Source organism: Ochotona curzoniae, unplaced genomic scaffold, assembly GCF_017591425.1.
Source record: "Ochotona curzoniae isolate NIBS_2020 unplaced genomic scaffold, NIBS_Ocur_1.0 contig_2927, whole genome shotgun sequence".
In the NCBI taxonomy this organism is placed as follows: domain Eukaryota; kingdom Metazoa; phylum Chordata; class Mammalia; order Lagomorpha; family Ochotonidae; genus Ochotona; species Ochotona curzoniae.
In genome coordinates this window covers 2971667-2996124 of record NW_024465654.1, presented here as the reverse complement: position 1 = coordinate 2996124, position 24458 = coordinate 2971667, and the positions used below count along the sequence as shown (strand labels likewise).

At 50.8% G+C, this 24458-nt stretch overlaps 1 protein-coding gene across 5 annotated transcripts; it reads left to right on the top strand.

The window, feature by feature from the left end:
• The first annotated feature begins 664 nt into the window (after positions 1-664).
• ZNF384 (zinc finger protein 384) lies at positions 665-22981 on the top strand. Of its 5 annotated transcripts, XM_040978800.1 has the most exons (12): positions 665-865; positions 1967-2026; positions 10430-10500; positions 10728-10965; positions 11196-11243; positions 11443-11776; positions 12617-12709; positions 16667-16891; positions 17617-17799; positions 19246-19324; positions 20726-20884; positions 21651-22981. In XM_040978800.1, exons 3-12 carry the CDS (start codon positions 10435-10437, stop codon positions 22053-22055), a joined length of 1830 nt encoding a protein of 609 aa, XP_040834734.1. In that variant the 5' UTR covers positions 665-865; positions 1967-2026; positions 10430-10434; the 3' UTR covers positions 22056-22981. The 5 variants fall into 5 exon arrangements, with proteins under 5 accessions (XP_040834734.1, XP_040834735.1, XP_040834736.1 ...); XM_040978801.1 differs by lacking the exon at positions 12617-12709; XM_040978802.1 differs by lacking the exons at positions 11196-11243; positions 12617-12709.
• The last annotated feature ends 1477 nt before the right edge of the window (positions 22982-24458 follow it).

Below are 24458 nucleotides of genomic sequence, written 5' to 3'. Positions count from 1 at the left end.
GTGGTGTTGCAAGTTAAAGCCACCACCTGAGGCAAGGGTCCTCTCCCCTTTTGCATGAAGGCCCAATGGGTTAATCTTCCCCTTGCAAACGCAGGAATCCCATATGGATGCTGGTTTGTATCCCAGCTGGTCCACGTCCCACCCAATGCATTTCAACTTCCAGACAAAGATGAACTTACATGAAATTTTATATCTTGACAATAGGATGCTGGATTCTGCCATTGTCCATGCCCGCAATGATGGACATATGACTGTGTATGAAGAACTATACCTTAGTAATGATATATGGGAACCAGGCGGCGGAGTGGGTGGGAACTGGGGCTGGGATAAGAGAAATACCAGGAGCCTATGGAACTGTATCATAACAAAAAAAAAATTCAGTTTCTTCAGTACCTTGATGCATAATTCATGAACCTGCCGCCTCTCCACCTCCCTCCTCCCTTCCGAAAGCCCGGAACCGCAGTTCCGAAGGTTCATCTTCTGCCCCGAACTGAACCCACTTTCACTTCCGCTCTGGCGTCACATCCACACAGAGTTCCCCAGCGTCCTGGGGCAGAAAAACTCCTTCCGCCCCTCTCTGCCGTCACATCCGCCCTGAGACTCCTCAAGCTCTAGCAGCGCCGGAAGTGACTCGGCCTTTGCACTCCCTCCCGTCCCTCCTCACCGCTCCCCCCCCTCCCCGCCCCACACACGCTGCTCTTTCCCTCCCTCCATCACCTCCTCCCTCCCCCCCTTTTTGGTTTCCGGCGCTCCCGCCTTCTTTCCGCCGCAGTCGGTTCTGAGCCTGAGGGGGGAGGGAGGGAGGGAGGGGGGCGTGGAGGAATCGCGAGTTCTGGGGGAGCACGAGCGGCAGCACCACTTCCGGGTGAGTGTTCGGGGCTGGCGGGAGGACACCCCCCCCGCCTGGCGCCCCCGCCCCGCGGGTGTCTGTCGCGCGCTCCGTGCGTGTGAGTGTGTGTGGTTGATGTCTCGCGCCTCCCGCGCGCCCCGCCTCGCGCTCTGCCCTCCCGCCTCCCGAGCCTCCTCCCGGTCCTCCCACCCCGCACGTCTCCCTGCTTTCCCATCCGCCGCCGCCGCCGGGTGAGTCTCGCGCCGCTGCGGCCGGCGCGCGCGCCCAGCGCCCTGCTCCTCCCCATCCCCTGTTTCCTGGGGGAGGGGGGTGGCGAGGAGGGGGGGGGCATGATGGGACTGAGTGAGTGAGTGTGTGTGTGTGTGTGAGTGTGTGTGTGAGAGTATGTGTGTCCGTCCCGGAACCGGAAGTGGCTGTGGAGGAGAAGCGGGCGCTGGGGCGGAATGGGGGGGTTCTAGGGGGCGGGTGCCTGTCTGGTGGGTGGCAGAGTTCAGCTCCCTGGAGGGTACCCAGGCAGTAGTCTTGGAGGAAAAGGTCGTGGGGGGCGAGGCGACATCAGTAGGAGGCTCCTGGGGGTTGTCTCAGGGGAGCGATGGTTCTGGGAAGGGGGTCCGACAGTTGGGGTCTCCAATAGGCAGACCACTGTGCAGACTGAGGGAGGTACTTGCTGGCGCCAGGCCTGGGGAAGACAGAGGGCGAAGTCCCTGTAGAAGTGTCGGGGGTGCAGGCTGAAGGAAGTGGCTGGGCCTGAAGTGGCCCTGTGCCTGACAGTGGGGTGCCCTGCATCCCTCACCCTCAAGCCCTCAGCTTGCCTCTGGGCACGGACCCTGCTGGTCCCCAGCTCTTGTGTCCTCTAACCCCTGCTTACCTGTGGCCCCAGGAAGGAAGAAGAACCCGTGTCAGGCCAAGGCTGGTGACAGCTCTGATGTTGGTTCTGGGAACTGGCTGGAATTCCCTTGTCTGCAGGCTTCTGTTACTCTCCGGTTGAATTGTGGTTCGGGAGGTGCACCTGCCTTCCAGGCCCACTGCGGAGCGGCAGACAATCCCTGAGGTTCCTCCCAGCCCCCCGTGCCTGCATCCTGACTGGCCCCTGTAACCTGGAGAATTTGTTTACAGAAAGTTGAGGAGCCCTGGAAAAGAGACGGCATAAGACGACAGGAGGAAGAGAGAGAGAGGGTAAGACCTTTTTTCTTGGGAGGGATATTGACTTTTCTTACTTTGGGGGGGAGAGAGGGTTATGATCAGATGGCTTTTTTCCCCCCTTTTCAGACAGCATTTCAGAATTCAAGTAGTGTCAACTGCATTGCTTGCATTGCGGTTGGGGCAGCTGAGCCTGTTGCCTCTTCTCATTGGCGGTTCCCAGGAAGCTGTCTTTGCCCAAACCCCCGATCACTGTCCTTTTCCCCTGGTACGCCTCAGGATTGAGGTGTCCAGGTGAAGCCATGGGAAGGCACTGCATTGGGTGCTGTGGAAGGGCGTTGCGTTGGGTGCCATGGAGGGCATTATGTTGGGTACCACGATGAGGTTGGCTTTGCGTCAGGACACTGGGGACTCTCTTGCCCGTGCAGTCCTTGCGCTAGTAGCTCATGGAGTTCTCCTACTTGGAGCATGCAGTGCGGAGGTGCGAGTGGCGCTTCTTGCCTTCCTGTTTGCAGAGTGGCTCTGTGGAACGGGTAGAGTCTGGTGTGGCAGGGAGGAGGTGGGTGGGTTTTTTTTTTTTTTTTTTTTTTTTTAGGAAAAAAACCTCCTCTGTGGGTGAAGTCAAGCAGATAAAACTGCATAGAGGGAACTGCAGAAAGGGGTCTTGGAAGAATGGGAAAGATGAAGCCGGATTGGCTTAAGGTTTTTGTTTGCCTGAAGGCAACAATGTATAGAACCCAGAGAGGTTGAGTTCAGAGTTTGTAGTCTTAAAGATGTCTTGAAATTTAAATGTATGTATATAATTATTTACTTCTGGTCTGAAATTTATTTGCAAGGCAGAGTGGCAGAAATCTCTTTCATTTCATGGTCCATTCCCCAAATACCCCACGACAGCTAGTATTGGTGGCACCTGAAGTCAGGAACCAGGAATTCCATACATGTCTCAGGAATGGCTTGACCCCCCAAGTACTTCCGGCCATTTTCTGCTGCCTCCTAGATGCATAAGTAGGAAAGTGCATCGGAAGCTAAGGTAGAACCTTGTTCCAGGCACGTGAAAATGGGATACAGGCAGCCCATGTGGCAGCCTAGCACACTGTGCCACGGTGCCCAGGTCCCTGAGGTGTAGAGAACCAATTCTAGACTACCTTGAAATCTCTTTCCACCCACCCCCTGTAGGTTTCTTAGGCAAGTTTTTGCTTAAATACTAGGTGTGTATTTCTTCCTCTTCCACCTTATGTAATTTTGTATTTATTTTATCTGAGAGGGATTCCCCTAGCTTCTGGTTCACTCCCAGAGTCCCTGGAGCAGCCAGGACTGAGCCAGGTCAATTCTGGGACCTGGGGGCTCAATTCAGGTCTCCCATGTGGGCCGCAGATACCCAACTGCATGGGCTGTTCCCAGCATGTGCATAAGCAGTAAGGTGGAATAGGAGTCTGGCTTTGAACCCTAGCACCCTACCTGGGGCTGTGGGTGTCCCTGGGGCAGTGGTGTCTTCCCTGGAGCGCCAGTTGCCTGTTACATTTTGCCATGCATTTCCTGGATTGTTTATAGTGAAACAGGTAGGGGAGAACGATGGGGTTGCCCCTGGCCCAGTACAGGCTGCAGGCTGCTTGGTGGTCTGCGCGGTGGGAGGCTTTCCCAGCAGTGAAGTCACTCAAGTTGTTGCATTTGAAAGAGTTGCCCGAGCGTGCAGGTTGAGAATGGCTTGTCTGAACTGCTGGATGATCAGAAGTTGCTCAGATTTGAGTTTTTGGAGTTCTGGAATATTTGCCTAGATTTCAACCTGTTGATATTTCCCCTCTAGAAAAATCTGAAACTTTCTGAGCATCATGTCAGCATGCAAAAAAAGTGTGATTTTGGAGCATTTGAGAATTTTGTATTAGAGATGCTTAACCTGTGGTAGGAAGTACCCAGCCTTGCGTCCTGAGATCCGCTTCCTTATTGAGAGGGAAAAAAATTCATGGTTTTCGGTGTTTCCTCATTTCATGTCCTAAGCTAACTTTGCAGCTTTACTGCAGTTGTTGATCCTGGAAGTATTTCTCTCTATAAGGTATTTACACTCGTTCTTGCGGTTGACTTTGAACTCTTTGCTGTTCGCTCTCCTAGGTGACTGCTACGCTGGGGGCTGTAGATCCACCACTTGCGGGTGGTTCCTTTGCAGTTCTGTGGTCCCTGTGTGATGCCCATTCATTGTTACCAATGAGATCCTCACGTGAACATGTGTGCTTCTCCGACTGTCCTTTGAGGAGCCTTGGAGCGTTTGATTCTTTGTCCCACTTCCTCCTCACCAGATAACTTGATGAACTCTCTCCTGCACTCTTCATCTTAGCAGGGTAGCTGAGTGTGCAGTCATCCGCTTGGGCAGGGGCTGGAATGAGAATCCAAGTCTTGATGCTAGGTCCATTCTTCAGCTAGGGAACGTGTTTTTCATGAAAACTTAATTGATGTACAGATTTCTTCATTTTTCTAAAGATTGGTTGTGTTAAGGAAATGTTATTAACTGGAAAAAAGAATGCTTCACTTCAAAACCAGCAGCAGTTGTGGGTATGCGGAAGTAAGTGGAGGCTTTCTGGTTTTTTTCAAGATTTATTTATTTTTATTGAAAAGTCAGATATCCAGAGAGGAGGAGAGACAGGGGAAGATCTTCTATGCATTGATTCACTCCCCAAGCGGCTGCAATGGCTGGAGTTCTATTGATCCGAAGCCAGGAGCCTCTTCTGGGTGTCCCATGTGGGTGCAGGGTCCCAAGGCTTTGGTCTGTCCTTGATTGCTTTCCCGGGCCACAAGCAGGGAGCTGGATGGGAAACAGAGGTGCCAGGATCCTCTGGGCTACTGCACCGGGCCCTAAGTGGCAGTCTAGACCACATCTGCCAGAACCACCAGCTGGCAGCCTGGCATCTTCATCCCTGGTGTTGGTAGTACCCCGGAAGGCTGCAGTAGTCAGTGGACAAAGCTCTGACGCCAGAATTCAAGTCCTGTGTGTTTAAGGCATGTTACCTTTTGGTTGTTGTTTTAAAGATTTATTTATTTGAAAGAGTTAGGTTTTCCATCTGCTGGCTTACTTCCCAAATGGCTGCATGGCTGGAGCTGCGTTGTCTGGAGCCAGGAGCCAGGAAATCTGTCTGGGTCTTCACAGGGGCCCAAGTCCTTGGGCTGTCTTCTGGTACTTTCCCAGGCTGTTGGCAAGGAGCTGGAATGAAACAGCCAGGATTCAAACTGGTACCTGTGTGGTATGCCAGAACCTCAGGCAGTGGCTTAGTATGCTACACCACGACACTGTCACTTTTTTTTTTTTTAACCTTTTGTATATTGGCATAATCATCAAAGCCGGCCCCTGGATACAGTGATGAGTTTGAGTTGTAAGAATGCTGCTGTGCGCCTGCTTGGGTGTTGGGGTGGTGAGATTTCCTGCATCCAGGACAGAATGAGAGGTGGTCCCATACCTGGGCTCATAGCTACCAACTCCAGTGAGTTATGTGAATTTTTAAAAAAAAAATTTACTGATTTTTACTGGAAAGGCAGACTTAACAGAGAGAAGGAGATAGAGAAAGATCTTCCATCTGCTGGTTCACTCTCTAAGTGGCCGCAGTGGCCAGAGCTCAGCTGATCCAAAGCCAGGAGCCAGGAGCTTCTTCTGGGTCTCCCCTGTAGTTGCAGGGTCCCGAGGCTTTGGGCTGTTCTCCACTGCTTTCCCAGGCCACAAGCAGGGAGCAGGCTGGGAAGTGGAGCAGCCGGGACGCGAACCCATGCCCGTATGGATCCTGGTGCGCACAAGGCGAGGATTTAGCCACTGAGCCATCACACGTCATTTATGTTGTATTCTGAGGATAGCCTCATTTCTTGGCTTTTCAGCTGAACCCGTGAGGCATGCAGAGCTTTTACATTAATTTTATTAGTAGCACAGTAAGTATCATTTCTCAGGTGTCCTTTTGTGGGTCACTATTGATTATAGCCAAACAAGCGGTGCTTTCCATGTGTCCTTGTTTGGGGCCGGTCTGTTTATCAGAAGTCCATGCGGCACACACATTGTCTTGTCCTGTTACAGGACCATCTGTTTTTCTGACCTACGGCTTTTTTCTCTTAAGAACCAAATCAGGGGATGGGATTTGGTGTGGTGATAAAGACACTGCTTGTCCCATTGCCGTATCCCGCATCCCGCATCCGAGTGCCCCAGTCCAAGTCCCAGCCCTGAAGCCCAGTGGCAGCTTCTTTCTGATTCTTTGATTCCTCATTTCATGTCCAAGGCTAAGAACGCTGGCGGGAGCAGGCAAGGACTCAGCATGTGGGTCCCTGCCTCGCCTGTGGGGAATCCAAGGGGTCCTGGCTTTAGCAGCCCTGGTTGTCAGGAGTGTTTGGAAGTGAGCCGGTCTCCAAAAAATAAAAATGTAAAAATAAAGCAGGCCAGGCCTGGTGCCGTGGCCTAGCAGCTGACGTCCTCGCCTTGAACACGCCGGGATCCCATGTGGCCGCCGGTTCTAATCCCTGCAGCTCCACTTCCATCCAGCTCCCTGCTTGTGGCCTGGGAAGTCATTCGAGGATGGCCCAAAGCCTTGGGACTCTGCACCCGGGTGGGAGACCTGGAAGAAGCTCCTGGCTTCAGATTGGCCCAGCACCTGCCGTGGTGCTCGCTTGGGGAGTGAGTCATTGGACGGAAGATCTTCCTCTCTGTCTCTCCTCCTCTCTGTATATCTGACTTTGTAATAAGAATAAATAAATCTTTTAAAAAAATAGAAAGAAAGCAAACCAAAGCAGAGTGATGGACTGGTCTGGGCCTCCATGTGAGTGGAGGAACCTTTTATTTATTCTCCTCTGAATGTCCTTTCTATCCTGAGCCCGTCACTTTATCTTGAGCCAAGTGATGGCTCACAGGATGTGGACAGAGACTGAGATCGCGTGCTGCCTGTCATTTGCTGTTATCAGAACTTCAGTTTTAGAAATTGTCGAGTCCATCCCGAAGCGTGTGTAACGAGGGCTGGAAGTGCTCTGAGTGACAGTGCGCAGGTGAGGCTGAAGCGGCAGGAATGAGGCCTTCACTCTTGGTCCCTCATGGTTCCCTTCCCTTCATTTGCTCTTTGGCATCTGTGCTGCAGTCTTGGCATTGCCATGTACTGTTCGTGTGCTTTTGATGTCTGACAGGATCTACTTACACAATTGTTAGGTTAAAGGATGAGGTTCCGAGGTGCTTGGCACACTCCCTTGAGGAAGCACGTGGTAAATGCTGATGGTGGTGGTGGCGGCGTAGTCCACCACATGACCTTGTCCCTATTGAAAGGGCACACGACCCCAGAACCATGTGGAAGACAATGCGACTGAATATTATTTTATTATTATTAAAGCTTTATTTATTTTTATCAGAAAGACATATACAGAGAGGAGGGGAGACTGAGAGGAAGATCCTCTGTCTATGGTTCACTCCCTCAAGTGGCCTCAACAGCTGGAGCTGAGTCAATCCGGAGTTCAGGAGCCTCTTCTGAGTCCCCCACACAGGGTGCAGGGTCCCAAGGCTTTGGGCCATGCTTGACTGCTTTCCCAGGCCACAGGCAGGGAGCTGGATGGGAAGTGGAGCAACTGGGATATGAACTGGTGCCCCTATGGAATCCTGGTGCATACAAGACAAGGATTTAGCCACTAGGCTGCCGTGCAGGACCCACATGAATATTATCTTTGAAAGAAGGAGGGCACCTTGTTCGCCAGAATTTTTTTTTAGATTGATTTTATTTTATTTTTGCTTTACTTACTTGAAAGTTAGTCACAAAGAGAGGGAAAGAGAGAGACAGCTTCCATCTACTGGTTCACTCCCCAAATGGCTGCAGTCCAAAGCTGGGAGCTGGGGTCTTCTCTCAGGTGTCCCATGTGGTTTCAGGGGCGCGAGGATTCAGGTCATCCTCTGCTGCTTTCTCAGGCCATGAGCAGGGAGCTAGACTGAAAGTTGAGCAGCTCGGACACAAACCAGCGTCCATCTGGGATATCAGTGTGCAGGTTGAGACTTAGGCTACTATGCTGTCACGCTGCCTCCTCACCAGGATCTTAACATGGAATTTTTCTAATTTTCAGACTCTCTGTTCTTCCCTCCTAAGTTTCCAGTCATAATGCATTTATTTCCAATATGCTTTTAAAATTTATTTTAATTGTATTGGAAAATTAGATATACAGAGAGGAGGAGAGACAGAGAAGAAGATCTTCCTCCGAATGACTCACTCCCCAAGTAGCTGCAATGGCTGGAGCTGAGCGATCTGAAGCCAGGAACCAAGAGCTCTTCTGGGTCTCCCATGTGGTTGCAGATTCCCAAGGCTTTGGGCCGTCCTTGACTGCTTCCCCAGGCCACAAACGGGGAGTTGGATTGAAAACAGAGCCACTGAGATTAGAATCGGCACCCAAGAGGGATCCCATGAGTGTGTGTGAGGCAAGGATTTACCCACTGAGCTGTTACACCAGGCCCCAGATGCTTCCCCATTTTGTGTAGAAGCTTGAGCATCTGCAAATGTGGCTGCCCCTGCATGGATGTGTCTTGGACCTGGTGCCCCATGGATGCTGAGGCTGGCACTGTTTCCCAGCTCTGAATCGGATTTTCCAGTTGTTGATCCTTGGTTATTGAGCATTGAACTTTGTTGGGTAAAGCTGTGAAGTTATTTGTGTTGGAGCGTTCTTCTTGCTACTATTTAAGAAAAGTAGGTTGGAGTTTAGTTCTATCCTTGGTAGGTTTAGGGGAAATCGACAGTGGTGTTTAATAGTGAACAAAATTATATATATATATAAGGATGGTGCTGGAGAAAGCAAAGAAGTAGAGTGGGGCTTACGGCGGCGTGTGTTTGGCCTCAGCACCTTGGCTGAAGGCGTACCTTGTCTCCCAGTCCCTAGAAGCCCGGTGTCTGGGCCCATCTTCCTCCCTGACTCTGGATCTGGTGGGTCTAGCCTGGCGGTGAGTCTAACATGGTTGTCACGCTGGGTTTGCCTTCCCCACCTGAACCTTGCCTGCGCCTGGCTCCAAGTAGCAACACTGTGTCTGTGTCCCTGAAGTCCCTGTAATGCCATGTTCTCTCTTACCTGCTTTCTGCAGGCGAGAGCTTTACTGAAACGTCCTGGACCATCGGAAGCCACTCATGACCGACATACTGTTAAGTTAATGCTTGTTGGCTGTGATCACAGTGTCAAGGTCAGGGCTGCAACACCCAGACTGTGTCCCTGTGCAGGGCTTGACAGCATTATTCCGAGGGATTACTTTTCCTGAAGCTTATTCTTCCCTCAAAAAGTTTCAGCTGAGTTTATTGTCCACACACCAAACTCAAACTCTTGGAAACAGTGTTTAAGAAACAAAAGGCAGGGCCTGGAGTGGTAGCCTAGCAGCTGAAGTCCTTGCTCTGCACACACCGGGATCCCATATGTACACCAGTTCTAATCCAGGCAACCCTGCTTCCCATCCAGCTCCTTGCTTGTGGCCTGGGAAAGCAGTCGAGGACAGCCTAAAGCCTTGGGACCCTGCACCCGTGTGGGAGACCCAGAAGAGGCTCTGGGCTCCTGGCTTCAGAGCAGCTCAGCTCTGGCTGTTGTGCTCACTTGGAGAGTGAATCATCAGATGGAAGATCTTTCCTTTCTGTATATCTGACTTTCCAATAAAAATAAATAAATCTTAAAAAAAAAAAAAGAAAAGGCAAAAGCAGGCATTGGGGCCATGTTTGTGTCATCGCCATTGTGATGCCCACGTGCCATGTTGGCATGCCTGGCTCAACTTCTGCTTCCTCCACTTCTCATCCCGCTTTGTGCTGAAGCGCGCCCTGGGAGGTAGCAGGTGCCCTGGGTCCCTGGTTCCCATGTGAGACAGATGGAGTGCCTGGCTTTGGCCTGTCCACTTGAATAAAAAATAAATAAATAAAAATTGAAAAATAAGTATAAAACAGGAGTGCAGTACTGTGTATGCATCCACCATTCTCTGTTCCAGACCCTTGTGGGAAGAAACCTGGATGCTAAATCTGGTACTAGAACACTCTTTTTGAGCAGCCAGTCTTTAGTTATTGCTTGGCCCAGCAAGAGTGTGGTGCCAAGCTGTACAGAGCTACAGGCACATCGATTGTGTTGCCTGAAAATTGTATGGGGGATAAGGGCAAGGAGGAGCAGTGATCAATCCCCTGGCTTCTGGGACCACAGGTGCACACCTTCCCTCTGTGACCAGCTTCTCTTGTCAGCAAAGGAAAGTCGGACCCACTCTGTTTCTTCATTGTGAGAGAGGCATTCTGTGGATAAGTGAGATGTGTGTAGTAAGCGTTAACCAAGCTCTGCCTTGCCGCGAGGCGTGACTTCGAGGACCAGGCTGCTGCACACAAACGTCTTGGCCACTGATTGTCAGCCAGCCAGGTGGTTGTGTGCCGGAGACCATGGGCTCCCAGCCCCCCAACTCCATGTCGAAGCTGAGTGTGATAGGTCTGTCTGTGTGTCTGTCTGCAGGTAGAATGGAAGAATCTCACTTCAATTCTAACCCGTACTTCTGGCCTTCCATCCCCACGGTCTCAGGACAGGTGAGTGGTGGGGTTTTTGCTTGTTTTTTGTTTGTTTTGCTCTTCCCCATCATTTATTCTCAGTTTTGTTCCTGCGGCACCAAATAAGATAAACCACCTGCTCCTTCATTGGGAATCATCTGGTGGTTCCATCCTCTTACGCATCCCGCAGCCTGTCAGGAGGCCCAACACTGAAGGGTGCGTACAGAATGGATGAGACGCAAGACTTCCGCCTTCTCTTCTTTCAGATTGAGAACACCATGTTCATCAACAAGATGAAGGACCAGCTGTTGCCGGAGAAGGGCTGCGGGCTGGCTCCCCCGCACTATCCCACCCTGCTGACAGTGCCTGCCTCGGTGTCCTTGCCCTCGGGCATCAGCATGGACACAGAGTCCAAGTCAGAGCAGCTGGCCCCACATAGCCAGGCGTCCGTTACCCAGAATATCACAGTGGTGCCCGTGCCGTCTACGGGGCTCATGACTGCTGGTGAGCAACTCCGTGGTCTCCCAGCTGAGGTGCTGATCTTCCACGATCAGTACCCCAGGCTGGAGGGCTCCAAGGACTTGGGGAGTGGGCAATGTGTTTGATGACTCGAATTTTTATTAAGTGCCTACTGTGTGCCTAGCCATGTGCTAGGCATTGTGGGGGATACAAAGAAGTAGAAGATGCGGTCCCTGCCTTTGAGGAGGTGACATTCTTTCCTTCTCTGAATCAAGGAGTCTCCTGCTCTCAGAGGTGGAGAAGAGAAGGGAGTCAATCAAGGGGTAAATCTCACTGTTACTGGGGGTGGGGTGGGACAGGGGTCAGGAGATTGTTGTTCTGCAGGGTTTGGGGTTTCCTATGTACTCGGGGCTGGGGGTGGTAGTGAGGGGGTTTTCTTAGACAATGGTTGGGGGGAGCTGACAGAGACTTAGCAGCAGAATGGAGCAGCGTGACACCATCTCCCTTTTCTCCCCCTCCTAGGTCCGGGTTTGGTAATCACGTCCCCCTCAGGCTCTCTTGTGACCACAGCCTCGTCAGCTCAGACCTTCCCTATCTCGGCTCCCATGATTGTGTCAGCTCTTCCCCCTGGCTCACAAGCCCTGCAGGTGGTCCCTGATCTTGCCAAGAAGGTAGCCTCCACCCTCACCGAGGAAGGAGGGGGAGGTGGAGGGGGAGGCGGCACTGTGGCTCCCAAGCCCCCCCGGGGCCGGAAGAAGAAGCGGATGCTGGAGTCGGGACTGCCCGAGATGAACGACCCTTACGTCCTCTCCCCCGAGGATGATGACGACCATCAGAAAGACGGCAAGACCTACAGGTGAGAGTCGGCGCCCAGGCCAGGGCGAAGCGAGGATCACGGCCTCCCCTACTGGCTCTGTGGCCTGCCCATGGAGGGCTCTACTCTGGAGCGTCCCGCTGAGAGCTACTTGCATGTCCAGTGTTCTGTCATGGGCTAGGAAGGCAGAGCTGCTGGCCCCTTCGCCCAGGCCCCTTCTCCCAGGGTGCAGATCCTTGGCATTCCTCCCCTTTGCAAACCCTGGTTTTGGTGACCATCAGAGTAGACTTGTTTTTTAAATGACAGTAGAGTTTCTGTCTCATAACAAGACCCTTGTGTGGGTTTGAGACTCTGTCCTCAGCTCCTTTGGCTGCTTCTGTACATTCTCCATTGTTGTGTTTCCAGGAAATCTTTCTCCTAAGCACCTCAAGTAACTTGAGGCCCCTGGTTCTTGGGCCATTTGGGAGCGCTGAGCCTGCCTGACCTTGCATGGTGGGGGTGATGGGAGGGGGCTACCCGCAGGTGGGAGGAATAGGACACTTCCCTTCCACTGGAGTGTATGTGTTAAGGTGACTATTTGTTCCCTACCGGATTCTTGGAGTCCTCCGCTTTCTCTAAGTTGTCTATTACCAAGAAGTATTACATGCGTTATCTGTATGTGGTACTTAAAGATCTAAGATGTAAGCTCCCTGCCCTTCGAACAGCAAAAACCTTTGCATCCCCTTTAGAGCTGTTGGGCCCATGTAGGCCTGGGGAGTTTGGTCCCAGGATGCAGAGTGGGGTCACTGCTGTGAGCTTTGACGCAGACAGGGCAGCGGTGCATGGCTGGGAGACGGGTCTGTCCTTAGTGTACCGAGATGGGCAATGTTGTTCCCATTTTAGGAGCGAAGGGAACTGCGGCACAGGAAATGGACAGAGCCTTGGGCTCATGGATTCAGTTCCTGGCTCCACCACGAGCTTGCTGTGTGACCCTGGGCAAGTCCTCCCCCCTCCTCTCTGGGCCTCAGTTTCCTCATCTGTGAAATGGGGAGATTGCTGTCGCTGCCTCCCGTCTCTTGGGAGTAGATCTCAGATAAGACTGAAATTTTGGGAACTTCTCACACCAGACAGTCAACGTGTAGTCTTTTTAGCTTGGTCAGTGGTCACTACTGCCGTGTTTACAAGTGCAATGAGGGCGTGTCACTGCAGGAAGTATGGAGCACTGCAGAATTCAGCTTATAATCAGGAAGTTCATTGTAGCTGGACTATTGCAGGTGTACCCCTCTTTATCCAATAAAAGTATCCTGAAAAATGTTTACCTCATGTCATAGAAGAAAGGTATCTGACAAGTTTGATTCATTAAAAGGCACTTTTAAGCCTATCGCTTCATAAAATGAAAATCTAGTTTATAAAAGGGCTTCTGTAGCAGTCTGGGTTTTCACATGCCTGCTTGCCATGAGGTCACCATGACCTGGAGATGTGCCTTGTACAGTGTGGGGTTGGGGGCATAGTGGGAGGGTTTGGGGACACCCTAGCCGCCCTTCTGTTATTTAGCTCAGGGTCCTGATTCTGCAGACTTTATTTTTGGTCCCACATTGAAACAGTCAGTGGACTTTGTAGATTGTGCATGTGAAAAAGAAACGTGAATACCCTGCTGGAAGGGAGCCCGAGAGGATGTTCCATATTCCTGGTATTTCAGGAACCTAGAAAGATGCTACGGCCTGGTGATTGAAGAACCCAGAAGTGTAAGGAGGGCTAATTGTAGCCTAGATGAACAGAATTTCTTCAGAAACTCAGAACTCAGGTGCCAAAGGGATGTTTTTCTGACCCAGACAATCTCAGTTTTGATGTGCCCATTCTAGTGCTCCTCAGCCTTTGATGGGAATCGAGTTTCTTGTGGCAAAAAGTTGTGTTACTGTGGGCAAGACTACTTCTGTATCTGTTCCCATCTAGGAAATGAGAGCATCAGTCATGCCCTTACTGTCTTACAGAAATGTTTTGAGGAATAATTCTGATTGTTTAGAATTGCTCTGAGCATATTGGCAGAGGAGGCAGGATGATAGTTCAGGCCGTGACCATGCGTGCCTCCTCCAAGGGGCACTGTTCTTGGCTGTGCAGGCCTGCTGGTCCCTGGAGGACCTGGTGGTGGTAGTGCTGGCTTTGCTTTCCCCTGCTAGCTTGCTGGCTGCCTCAACTCTGCTAAATCAAATGTCTTTGTGACCACACATTGAAGGACTGTCCCCCTATGATTGGGGTTTCTAGGAGTCCTGAGTTGGACTGATCGGTCACATTTGTTGCAGGTGATTGACTGGCCTGTGCTCATAGACCTCTAGGTGTGAGGTGTCTCCAGGGAGGCGAAAATAAATATTTTTAAAAATAAATATTCCCTATGAAGCACCAGGGCGTCATAGGGAATAATTGCCCTTTGGCACGTCACTTGCTTTCTGTGTCTGTGTTTCTGTAAAACAGGAGTGTTAACTTGACAAATTGCTGTGAACAGTGAAGTAAAGTGCTTCAGATAATTCACCCAGTGCCATATCAGAGAGCAGCCAGTGTCATTGTCCTTAGTATAACTATCACTATTGTACCAGGGACCTTTGGAAACAGCCTGATATTTTTTTCAGTTCATTTCCAGTGAATTTAAGCTTTTCAGAGAGAGAGAGACCGACCTTTCATCTGCTGGTTCACTACTAAATAGCTGCAAACTACTGGCCCTGGGCCAGACTGAAGCCAGGGCCCTAAAACTCCATCCTGGTCTCCACATGGTGCACCTAGGAGACACTTAACTTTTCCAGGTGTATTAGCAGGGAGCTGGATTGGAAGTGGAGCAGCCAGGATTCAAACCTGCACTCAGATCCCATGAGGTAGCTTAACCTGATGTACCATAATGCTGGCCCTTTTTTTTTTTTTTGTTAACTTTAAAAATATTTATTTTCATTAGGCAGATTTACAGAGAGAAAGATCTTGCATCTCCTGGTTCATTCCTTCCAAATGATTGCAGTAACACCAGAGCTGAACCAGTCTGAAGCCAGGAGCTCTTCCGGGTCTCCCACACAGGTGCAGGCTCCCAAGGCTTTGGGCCATCCTTGACTGCTTTCCCAGGCAACAAACAGGCAAGGAGCTGGATGGAAAGAGGAGCAGCCGGAACATGAATCGGCACCCACATGGGGTGTTGGCATTTGTAGGCAGAGGACTAGCCATTTGAGCCATTGCACTGGCCCCTCTTTTATAATTGATTAATTTTTGTAATTTAATTACTTTCATGTTAACAGCAGAATTGTGTATTGACACACTCCCACACAAACTACTGAGATTTTGACAACACGTTCTTTGTGTTTAGCCACCAAGGGAGATGATTGCAGCTGTAACAGCACTTCCCTCTGACGGTGCGTGCAATTTCCAGTCTCAGTCCTAGAGAAATGTCTAGTTATCTGAGCTGATGTGTCAGTGCGGAGGCCGTCAGCACTAGCTCGGCTGTACTACTTGAGAACCTTGCTTAGCCTTTAGTCTGCTCTCTGGCTCTTCTAGGGCGAGAAATTAACTCTATTTTAGTGACCAGAAAATTGAAGTCTAGGTTATTGAGGAAGTGTATAACAGACTGAGTAGAGCCCGTTGGACCATGCTGAACCTTCCCTCCTGTCGTAGGACAGCCAGGGATTATAGCTGTAGGACAGTCAGATTTTCTTCATGGTCAGCAGGTGACTAAAGAAGCGACGACTGATGTTAATTGAAGTTTTAGCTAAAACATTACGCAGAGACCACACCCTAACAAACAATATTACCAGACTCTCTGAGCATCTCTATATTCTTTGTCTGGATCTCAGTTTTTCTCTAAAAAAAAAAAAAAATCCTAAGATAAAAAAATCAACGCCCCATAGCCCTCCAACACCCTACTACAAAATAAGTTGGGAGAACCTCCAGAAGAGGGACTGGTTGTGGTCACTCGGTTTCTGGGCTAAGGCCTTCCTGCGCGTACCTCGTGACCTGCTGAGCTGTTTGTGACAATGACAGGGTGCCAGCTCTCATATAGGTGGCTTCTGCCCAATAGTCTGTAATAGTCATCATGCCTTAACTTACAGAGGCCATGTTTGATATTTTTGGACAGTGACATTTTTGTCACCGCTCGGGTGACAATTGAAAGTATGTTCAGGTGCTCCCAGTGTCGACTCGAAGTACAGATCTTGGCCCCCTGTGCTAGGAAAGAGGAAAGAACAAAAATGGTTGCTTTACAAACCTTTTTGTCCTGAATACTTAAGGGTTGTTGCCCACTCGCAGCAGATGACTGAGCTCGTTGCAGAGGTACTTTACCCTTGCTTGCCAAGGGGCTGCCGCAGGCCGGGAGATGGATGCTGTAAGTCAGTACAGAGTGAGGAGGTGTGCATGGTTTGGAACACTTGGCTCCAACCAATCCTGACACGTTCCACCTCCATCCCTAAAGGAATTATTGCCAAGTAGAAAGTAGAGGGAGCCTGAGAGAAGAAAGCCAGCTGTGGAGCTCAGAGGACATCTAGTTGTTTCCTGTTAGTGTCCAGGGGGCTTAAGGAATAGCCAAGGATGTGCTTTGTATGTGGAGATATCAGAGAATGGCATTCTTTGAGAGCGGATTAGGGGCAGCAGGAAAACAGCTGTTAGTGGGTAACTGTTACCTCTGAACCCCACAGCCCCCCAAGAGGCCGTCATGTACGTTGGCCTTATTGCATAGAATCTTGGTTTTGCAAATGCAGGGAATTTAGACATACAACAGACATTGTTCATAATGTTTCGGGCCCTGTGTGAGAGGCTTAGGAAGACAATAAAATGAGACCTCCAGCTCCACAGGGCCTCACAAGTGTAGCTGGAATAGGAGAGAGATCAGCTGGGAGGGTTTTGCTTGGGAATGGAATTGGGGGCGGGGCGGGGCGCGGCAGTGCCCGCAGCGGAGGGGGCTCTAACTGCTACCCTCATTTGGCCCAGGTGCCGGATGTGCTCCCTGACGTTCTACTCAAAGTCGGAGATGCAGATCCACTCCAAGTCACACACCGAGACCAAGCCCCACAAGTGCCCACATTGTTCCAAGACCTTCGCCAACAGCTCCTACCTGGCCCAGCATATTCGTATACACTCAGGGGCTAAACCCTACAGTTGTAACTTCTGTGAGAAATCCTTCCGCCAGCTCTCTCACCTTCAGCAGCACACCCGGTAAGGCTGCTCTTGGTTCTTACCCCACCAGGCTGTGGTCCCCATCCTGAGGCCACGGGGCCCGCACCTGCTCCTCTCCACGCATATGTTTCTCTTCCGTTTCACCTCTCCCTTTGGGAGCTCAAACTCTCCTGTGACTGTCTGGAAAAATAAATAAATAAATAAACAAACTATACGTCGTCGTAGCTGGTGGGGCGGGGGGAGGGCCTTGAAAACTGTGGTCTCCCATCCCTGCCCGAGTCTGGAACAATGTTTGTGGTTTCTCTCTGTGTCTGTGTTTGGAAATCTTCTGCAGAGCAGGCCCTGCTTTTACTCTATGCTTCCGTTCAGAGCCAAGGTGTGCATTCTACTTCCGGTCCCTGGGGACCAGGCGGTATTGGTCTTTGTTCAGATTGCTATTTGGAAGCAGGGTAACTGTGGTGAGTTGTGTAACCTTAGGTGAAGGACAGAGGGTTGACGAGACTGGATGCTTTAAGATGACCAGGAGCCACGGGTTATCGCTCTTCCATCATCCCACTACCATTCTAGCCACCGACTTTCCGATCAGCAGCAGCCCAGCTCTGGGTGTCCTCTCTTCATTAGCCTCCCGAGGCCGGAGTGTGTTTGGGAGGAGGGAGGAGGGGTGCTGTCATCCGTCAAGCAACATCATTTCACCCAGCAGAGATCTGAGCCCATGGTGTCGAACTGCTTCCTCCTCCCTCCTTCCCTCCTCTCCTCTCCGGCAGGATCCACTCCAAGATGCACACGGAGACCATCAAGCCCCACAAGTGCCCGCACTGCTCCAAGACCTTCGCCAACACCTCCTACCTGGCCCAGCACCTCCGTATCCACTCGGGGGCCAAGCCCTACAACTGTTCCTACTGCCAGAAGGCCTTCCGCCAGCTCTCCCACCTCCAGCAGCACACACGGTAAGGGAGAGTGGCGGGCTACTGACCCTGCCCCGCTGGCATGCCCTCCCCACCCCCGCCCCGGACACACACAACAACCCGCATGCGGGGGGCGGGGGAGAGGCCTGGCTGGAGGAGAACAAGGCTGGCATCTGGAGTAAAGACGACCAAGCAGCGGTGTTGGCAACACAAGTGGACACTGACAGAGAAACAGCCTCTCTGAGATCAGAGCTACGTCGGGGAGATGCGTTGATGGCTGGATAGATCAGCTGGGGCAGGAACACGACACACATCTGGAGCAAAGACTGCTTTCCGTTCACGTGCTTGACTCTCTGGAAATATCTGTACAATTACTTTTCGCAAGCTTTTCTACTTGATGCTAAAGCAGAGACGTTTCAGTGGGGAAGACCAGCCCTCTAGCACTTGTCACCAGTTGTGAGCACGAGATAAAATGAGACATCACTGAGCACCAGCCTGGTGATGCAGCAACCGGCAAGGCTCCGAGTAGAGACAAAACAAAAGCTGTTACATCTTCGTCAAAAGTTGACAGGTGGAAAAAGCTTGGGCTTCATTCATACGAATGACCACTGTTGACACCATGGAATTGGGAGTGATCCTGCCAATGGGAAGAGTTGACGGTTTCCTTCAGTGCCATGTCAAATTCCAGCATGACCTTCACTCCTGGCCGTAGGCTGTGACACCCAGCTGCCTGTGGACCTGACGACTGTGCTTTGCAAAAACAGACCTTCCTCAGAGGGATGAGACAACCTGTGATGCCCGAGATTTTCTACCAGCCATCTGGAAGAGCACCGGGTCACAGAGGAGGTTCTGCCACCTCTCATGAGGGGCAGGTGTCAGTGCATCTTCAAGTCCTTGGCTCACTGAACAGAAGCAGAGGGCCCTGGAGTGTTGGGCAAGAGGTCACATTGGTCCTGGGTCAGGTGTTTGCTGCCGTCAGGGAGCCAGAGTGGGAAAAACCTGTAGGAGTTTCCTGGAGTTTGTATACTTTTGTCGTTGCTACCCTTGTCAATCAGCCTACCCCTGCTTTCCTTTGCTGGAGAACTTTCCCTGGAGGTAATTCAAGGCCAAGGTCTGGGTTCTGACTTCAAAGTAGGGCCAGGGAAGCAATGTTGTGCTTTTCCTTTTCCTTGCTGTTGTGTTGCCTTGTGTTTCTGAATGTTCCTCAGGACAGCTACTGAAGGAGCTGACTTGTATGCCAGATCCTGGACTGCCTGTCTCTAGGGTGCCAAGGTGCGCTCCCTCCCCCAGTGAGACGAGGCTTGTCTAGGGTTAAGCGGTGCAGGTGGTGGCTTGAAAGCTGTCATGGCGGCCTGATGCGGATCAGAGAGGGCCTGGGCCTTACGAAGGCTTCCTCAGGAGGGAGCCCAGGGCGGCCTCGCAGAAGCTTAGCGAGCAGCCCCATCCCTCAGCGCTGACACCCTTTCCCTCTTTTCTCATCCTGTGCAGAATCCACACCGGTGATAGACCGTACAAATGTGCACACCCAGGCTGTGAGAAAGCCTTCACCCAACTCTCCAACCTGCAGGTAAACATTCACCCTCTACTCAACCTGGCACAGAGACGTAGGCTGAGTGGTGCCAAACTAGGACAGCGGTTCTCAGACTTTTTTAGAATTCCTTTACACACTTAAAAGTTAGTGAGGAACCAGGCCCAGCGCTGTCGCCTAGTGGCTAAAAGTCCTTGCCTTGAAAGCACCGGGATCCCATATGGTGCCGGTTCTAATCCCACCAGCTCCACTTCTCATCTAGCTCCCTGCTTGCGGCCTGGGAAAGCAGTAGAGGACGATCCAAAACATTGGGACCCTGTACCTGTGTGGGAGACCCAGAAGAGAATCTGGGCTCCTAGCTTCGGATCAATGCAGTACCAACCGTTGCGGTCGCTTGGGGAATGAATCATCGGACGGAAGATCTTCCCCTCTGTCTCCTCCTCCTTGTATATCTGACTTTACAATAAAAATAAATAAATCTTTAAAAAAACAAAGGAAAAAAAAAACCACAAAGAACATTTTATATTTAAAAAAAAAGGTTAGTGAGGAACCCCAAAAGTGCTTCAGTCATGGAAAAATGGAATTAAAAGATGAGTTTACGGACAGATGGTTCAGCACCCTTAGGGACACGCACTGCCCAGATCCACGTGCCCCTTGAGTCCTGGTTTCCTGGGCTTGTGGTCTAACTGTCCAGTCACACGACCTGGGAGGCAGCAGATGGTGGCTCAGGGCCTCAGGTCCTTGCCACACCAGGTGGGGGACCCAGCAGAAGCTCTAGCCTCCTGTGTCAGCCTGGCGCTCTGCCTTGCAAACAATTGAAAATACACAAACTGGTTCTTTTTTTTTTTTTTTTTTTAAGATAAAATGTTGAGTTTATAATATATTTCAGTTTTCTCATGAACTTCTTGAAGAGCCTTTGTATCTACCTACATAGATATCATAAAACAGAACTTTGAAAAAACAATAATAAGTGCATTGCATGTTAACTTACATGATATATTCACAAAAGTTAGGGGAAAAGCAGAAACCTGTCTGGGGAGAGTAGTGTTATAGTCATGCATGTTTCTTTCCTGTTGGCTTACCAGAAGAAAAGCTGACCTTCTGACTGCTGCATTCAGTCTATTGTGACGTCACCAGCCACGTGCCTGTGGCGCAGTCAGGAGAGCATGATGCTATTTCATTGTCACTTTGATGAGTTTTGATTTTGTGGGTCCCTAGGGGAAAGTTCCTCCTGTCCCTGGAGATGCCCATGCCTCACTCTGTCGTCTGTCTCCCTCCTGGTGTGGGCTCTCTGCCTTAGCCCTTCACTCCCCGAGTTCCTGTGGAGACTGCCGCTGCTTCCGGACGGAATGGGGATGTTCAGCTCAGGGCTTGGTGGGGAGGCTGGGGCAGCCAGAGGTGTGAGCATTGCCCTTAACTGCTTTCTCCCCGTGTTCCCAGTCCCACAGGCGGCAACACAACAAAGATAAACCTTTCAAGTGCCACAACTGTCACCGGGCGTACACGGACGCAGCCTCGCTGGAGGTGCACCTGTCTACGCACACGGTGAAGCACGCCAAGGTCTACACCTGCACCATCTGTAGTCGGGCCTACACATCAGTGAGTGCTCGGGTTCTCTTCCCTCCCAGCGGTCACATGAATCTCCCTGCAGCACCCAGCTCTCTGGCCCCAAGCTAACAGTCTTTAAGGACTCATAAATTCATAAGCAATTAAAGTCCATCATTCTGCTATTTAAGTGTGTCCTGACATTGGCAGTACAGACAATGGCAGACAGTCCAGCATCCTAGCTATTATGACTGCTGGTGAAGGACTGTGCTATTGTAATAGTATGGGGAAATAAGTTGGGGGGAAAGAACTTTGGGAGGTTTTTGGTAAGGGAAATCCCAGAGCCTGTACAATTGTATCATAAAATTTTTAAAAATAGAAGGAAAAAATTAAATAAAATTATATACAGGATGAAAGATTTTAAAAAAGGATTCAGAAATGCATTAGATTTTCTGTTGAGGAATGTAGATACCAAACCCCTCAGCCTGTAGGGATGGTAAATCATCTTTCTTGGTTTGACTTAAACATAAGACCAAGCAAAACCCCAGAAAATCTCTGGGAGAGAAGGATTGGGTATTTGCCAGAATGCAAAGTCCCATTCACAACTCCAAGAAAAATGGCAGCTTTTCCCTCTTCTGTGTCCGTGGCAACTGGTAGAGCTCAGTTTCTGCCATCTACCTGGCCATGAACCCCAAAGCTGCTTGAGCTCTGCTGACTCCTGGCCCCAGAGTATCTGTAAATAGCACCCGACCTAACGCAGCCCTGGATGCTAGTTCCAAGTATCTCTGACCCGTCAACTTCTTTTTGTCATCTCCCTTAGGAAACATACCTTATGAAACATATGCGCAAACACAACCCTCCTGATCTCCAGCAGCAAGTGCAAGCAGCGGCAGCAGCAGCAGCAGTGGCCCAGGCCCAGGCCCAGGCTCAGGCCCAGGCCCAGGCTCAGGCTCAGGCCCAGGCTCAGGCTCAGGCCCAGGCTCAGGCCCAGGCTCAGGCCTCCCAGGCTTCGCAGCAACAGCAGCAGCAGCAGCAGCCACAACCACCACACTTTCAGTCCCCTGGGGCAGCCCCCCAGAGTGCGGGTGGTGGGGACAGCAACCCTAACCCTCCGCCCCAGTGCTCCTTTGACCTCACCCCCTATAAGACGGCGGAGCATCATAAGGACATCTGCCTCACGGTCACCACCAGCACCATCCAGGTGGAGCACCTGGCCAGCTCTTAGAGATCCGTGCTTCCGCCCGCTGGGAGAGCAAGAAGGAGTTCTGGGCCCTTCCTTCTGACTCCTCCCAGTGGGGAAAATCCTCCTCTTCTTGACAAGCCTTGGTCCTCCCCTTGGGCCTCAGGTCCGGCTTTCCATCACTGAGACGCCATCCTTACTCTGAGCTCCTCTTCAGAAGGAACGTCAGCCTTCCTGACTGGCCAAGGACTCTGAGCTGACAGTGAACCCAGCAGCCTCCCCTCCCAAGCAAAGCTTCTAAACTGGGGGTTGGTGCTCACGGGAAGGATCTGCTATGACCTCAAAGAAACTGGCCCGTCACGGGACATGCCCCCTCACCCTCCGAATGTGGGCCGATGTAGACCAGAGGCCGGCCCTCCCTGCTGACAGACCAGGGGGCCCTAACTGCAGCAACTGCAGCCAGCCTCCTGTTCTACTCTTCCGGCAAAGAGAACAGACGCTTCTCACAGGCCCTACTCCCTCAGAGCCATCCTTTGCCCTCCGTGACCTCACTGCACTTCCTGCCTACCGCTGGTAGGAGATGGGGCCAGGTGTGGCGGGGGGATTAGACCACCTCTTTGTAAGGGGGCAAGGGCTGGTCAAGGGTTGGCTTACAGCAGTGTGGGTTTGGAGTGTCCTTTGGAGCCTCTCCCCTTCTCTGCCAGCCAAGGCCCTGTACGCTCAGTTTTCCCATCCTTGGCCCCCAGGGAACTGTGGGAGGTTTGTGTTCTCAGACTCCAGAGGTGTTACAGAGAAGGGGAGAGCCAGGGCAAGCAAGGACTGGACTTAGCCCCCTAGGTGCCACGGTCAGATGCTGGACACGGATTTATATATAAATATATATATAAATATATATATATACCCACTCATCACGGCCATCTTTGTTGTAACCATTTCTGTGTTTATAAATGCATTATCTCTGAGAATTTTCATATTTGATGTTTTGTTTATTTTTTTTCCTTTTTTTTTCTCCACCCTGTCCTCTGGCCATGACATTTTTATTTTCTTTTACCCTTTTTTTTAACAAAAAAAATGGCAGATTTCAGAGAAAAATTAAAAATCAGGAAACAAGTTGTTATAAAGCAATTTTAAAAAAATGAAGGAAAAAAACCTTATGTACAAACTAAGGGGTGTTTTTAGAATATTGTATAGAAATAAATTCATGTAAAAGGATCAGAGGCAGTAGGGCTGCTGGTGTGAGAAAGCATGGGGAAAAGCTCTGGGGACAGGGCTGTGGATGGACACCTCTGGGTGCTCCAGCCTGTGCTGGTGGGGTGAGGTTCTGTGTGTGTGATTCCCCCAGCTAGGGAAGGGGGCGCTCTCTCCCAAGTGAAATCCTGATTTACAGTCTGTCATAAGGACTGCCTTGCCAACAGTTACGTCTTACCACGGTAGCTAAGCAAAGGTGGCCCGTTTGAGGGACCTAGGAAGGAGTCCACTAATTGCAGCTGGCACAGTGCATATGTACACCACAGGGTTGAAATACTGCAAGCGCCACCAGCTGATTGGTGCACAGTGGCTCACCGAGGAGTGAGTGTAGTCAGGAGATCTGAAGCCTTGTTGGCCATGGTCCTCCCGAGCAGGTCCCAAGACTCTTCAAGAATTTGGTAATAGAAAGAATGGAAGAAAAAAATTTGGTAATGTCCAAGATTACTTTTTGAAAGCTGGAAAAGTTGTGACCAAACTCCAGCACCTTAAGACTGGTGGGAGTCTAGGGCTAATGGTAAGCAGTATTTGGCATAGAAGACATCTGAAATAATGCTCATGCCTACTTGGTGCTAGATAAATGGCATCCAAGCTAATGCCTTAGGAGGAGGCTCGGCTGTGACCAGATATTCCAGGGTTTTGTTAGCTTTATTTACTGTTCTGCACTCCCTGGTGGAAAGGGCCTGACCATCCTCACCACTATCAATTTTTTTTTTTTTTTTAGATTTACTTATTTTCACTAGAAAGTCAAATCTACACACAGAAGAAAGATCTTTCATCCGCTGGTTTGCTCCTCAAATGACTGGATGACTGGAGTTGAGGCAGTCCAAATCGGGGCACTTTTCCCAGCTCTCCCACGTGGGCACAGGGTCTCAAGGCTTTGGGGCATCTTTCATGGCTTCCCCAGGCCCCAGTCAGGAAGCTGGGTGGGAAGTGGAGCAATTGGGACACTAACTGGTGCCCAGAGCCCGAATGCAGATGATTAGTCTTGAATCACCTGCCCCTCCTTATCTGTCACCACCTCCTCCCTCCCAATCTATTTTTTAAGGACTTACTATCACCACTGTATACAAAAGGAAATAAGCCCAAGATTGCCTAGCCAAGGGCATGACCTCTAACCAGAAGGAAGATTCAGATTCCATTATTGCACCTTATCATTGCTCAGAGGTCCTCACTGGAGGGGGGGGTCATCTTGCCTTTTCC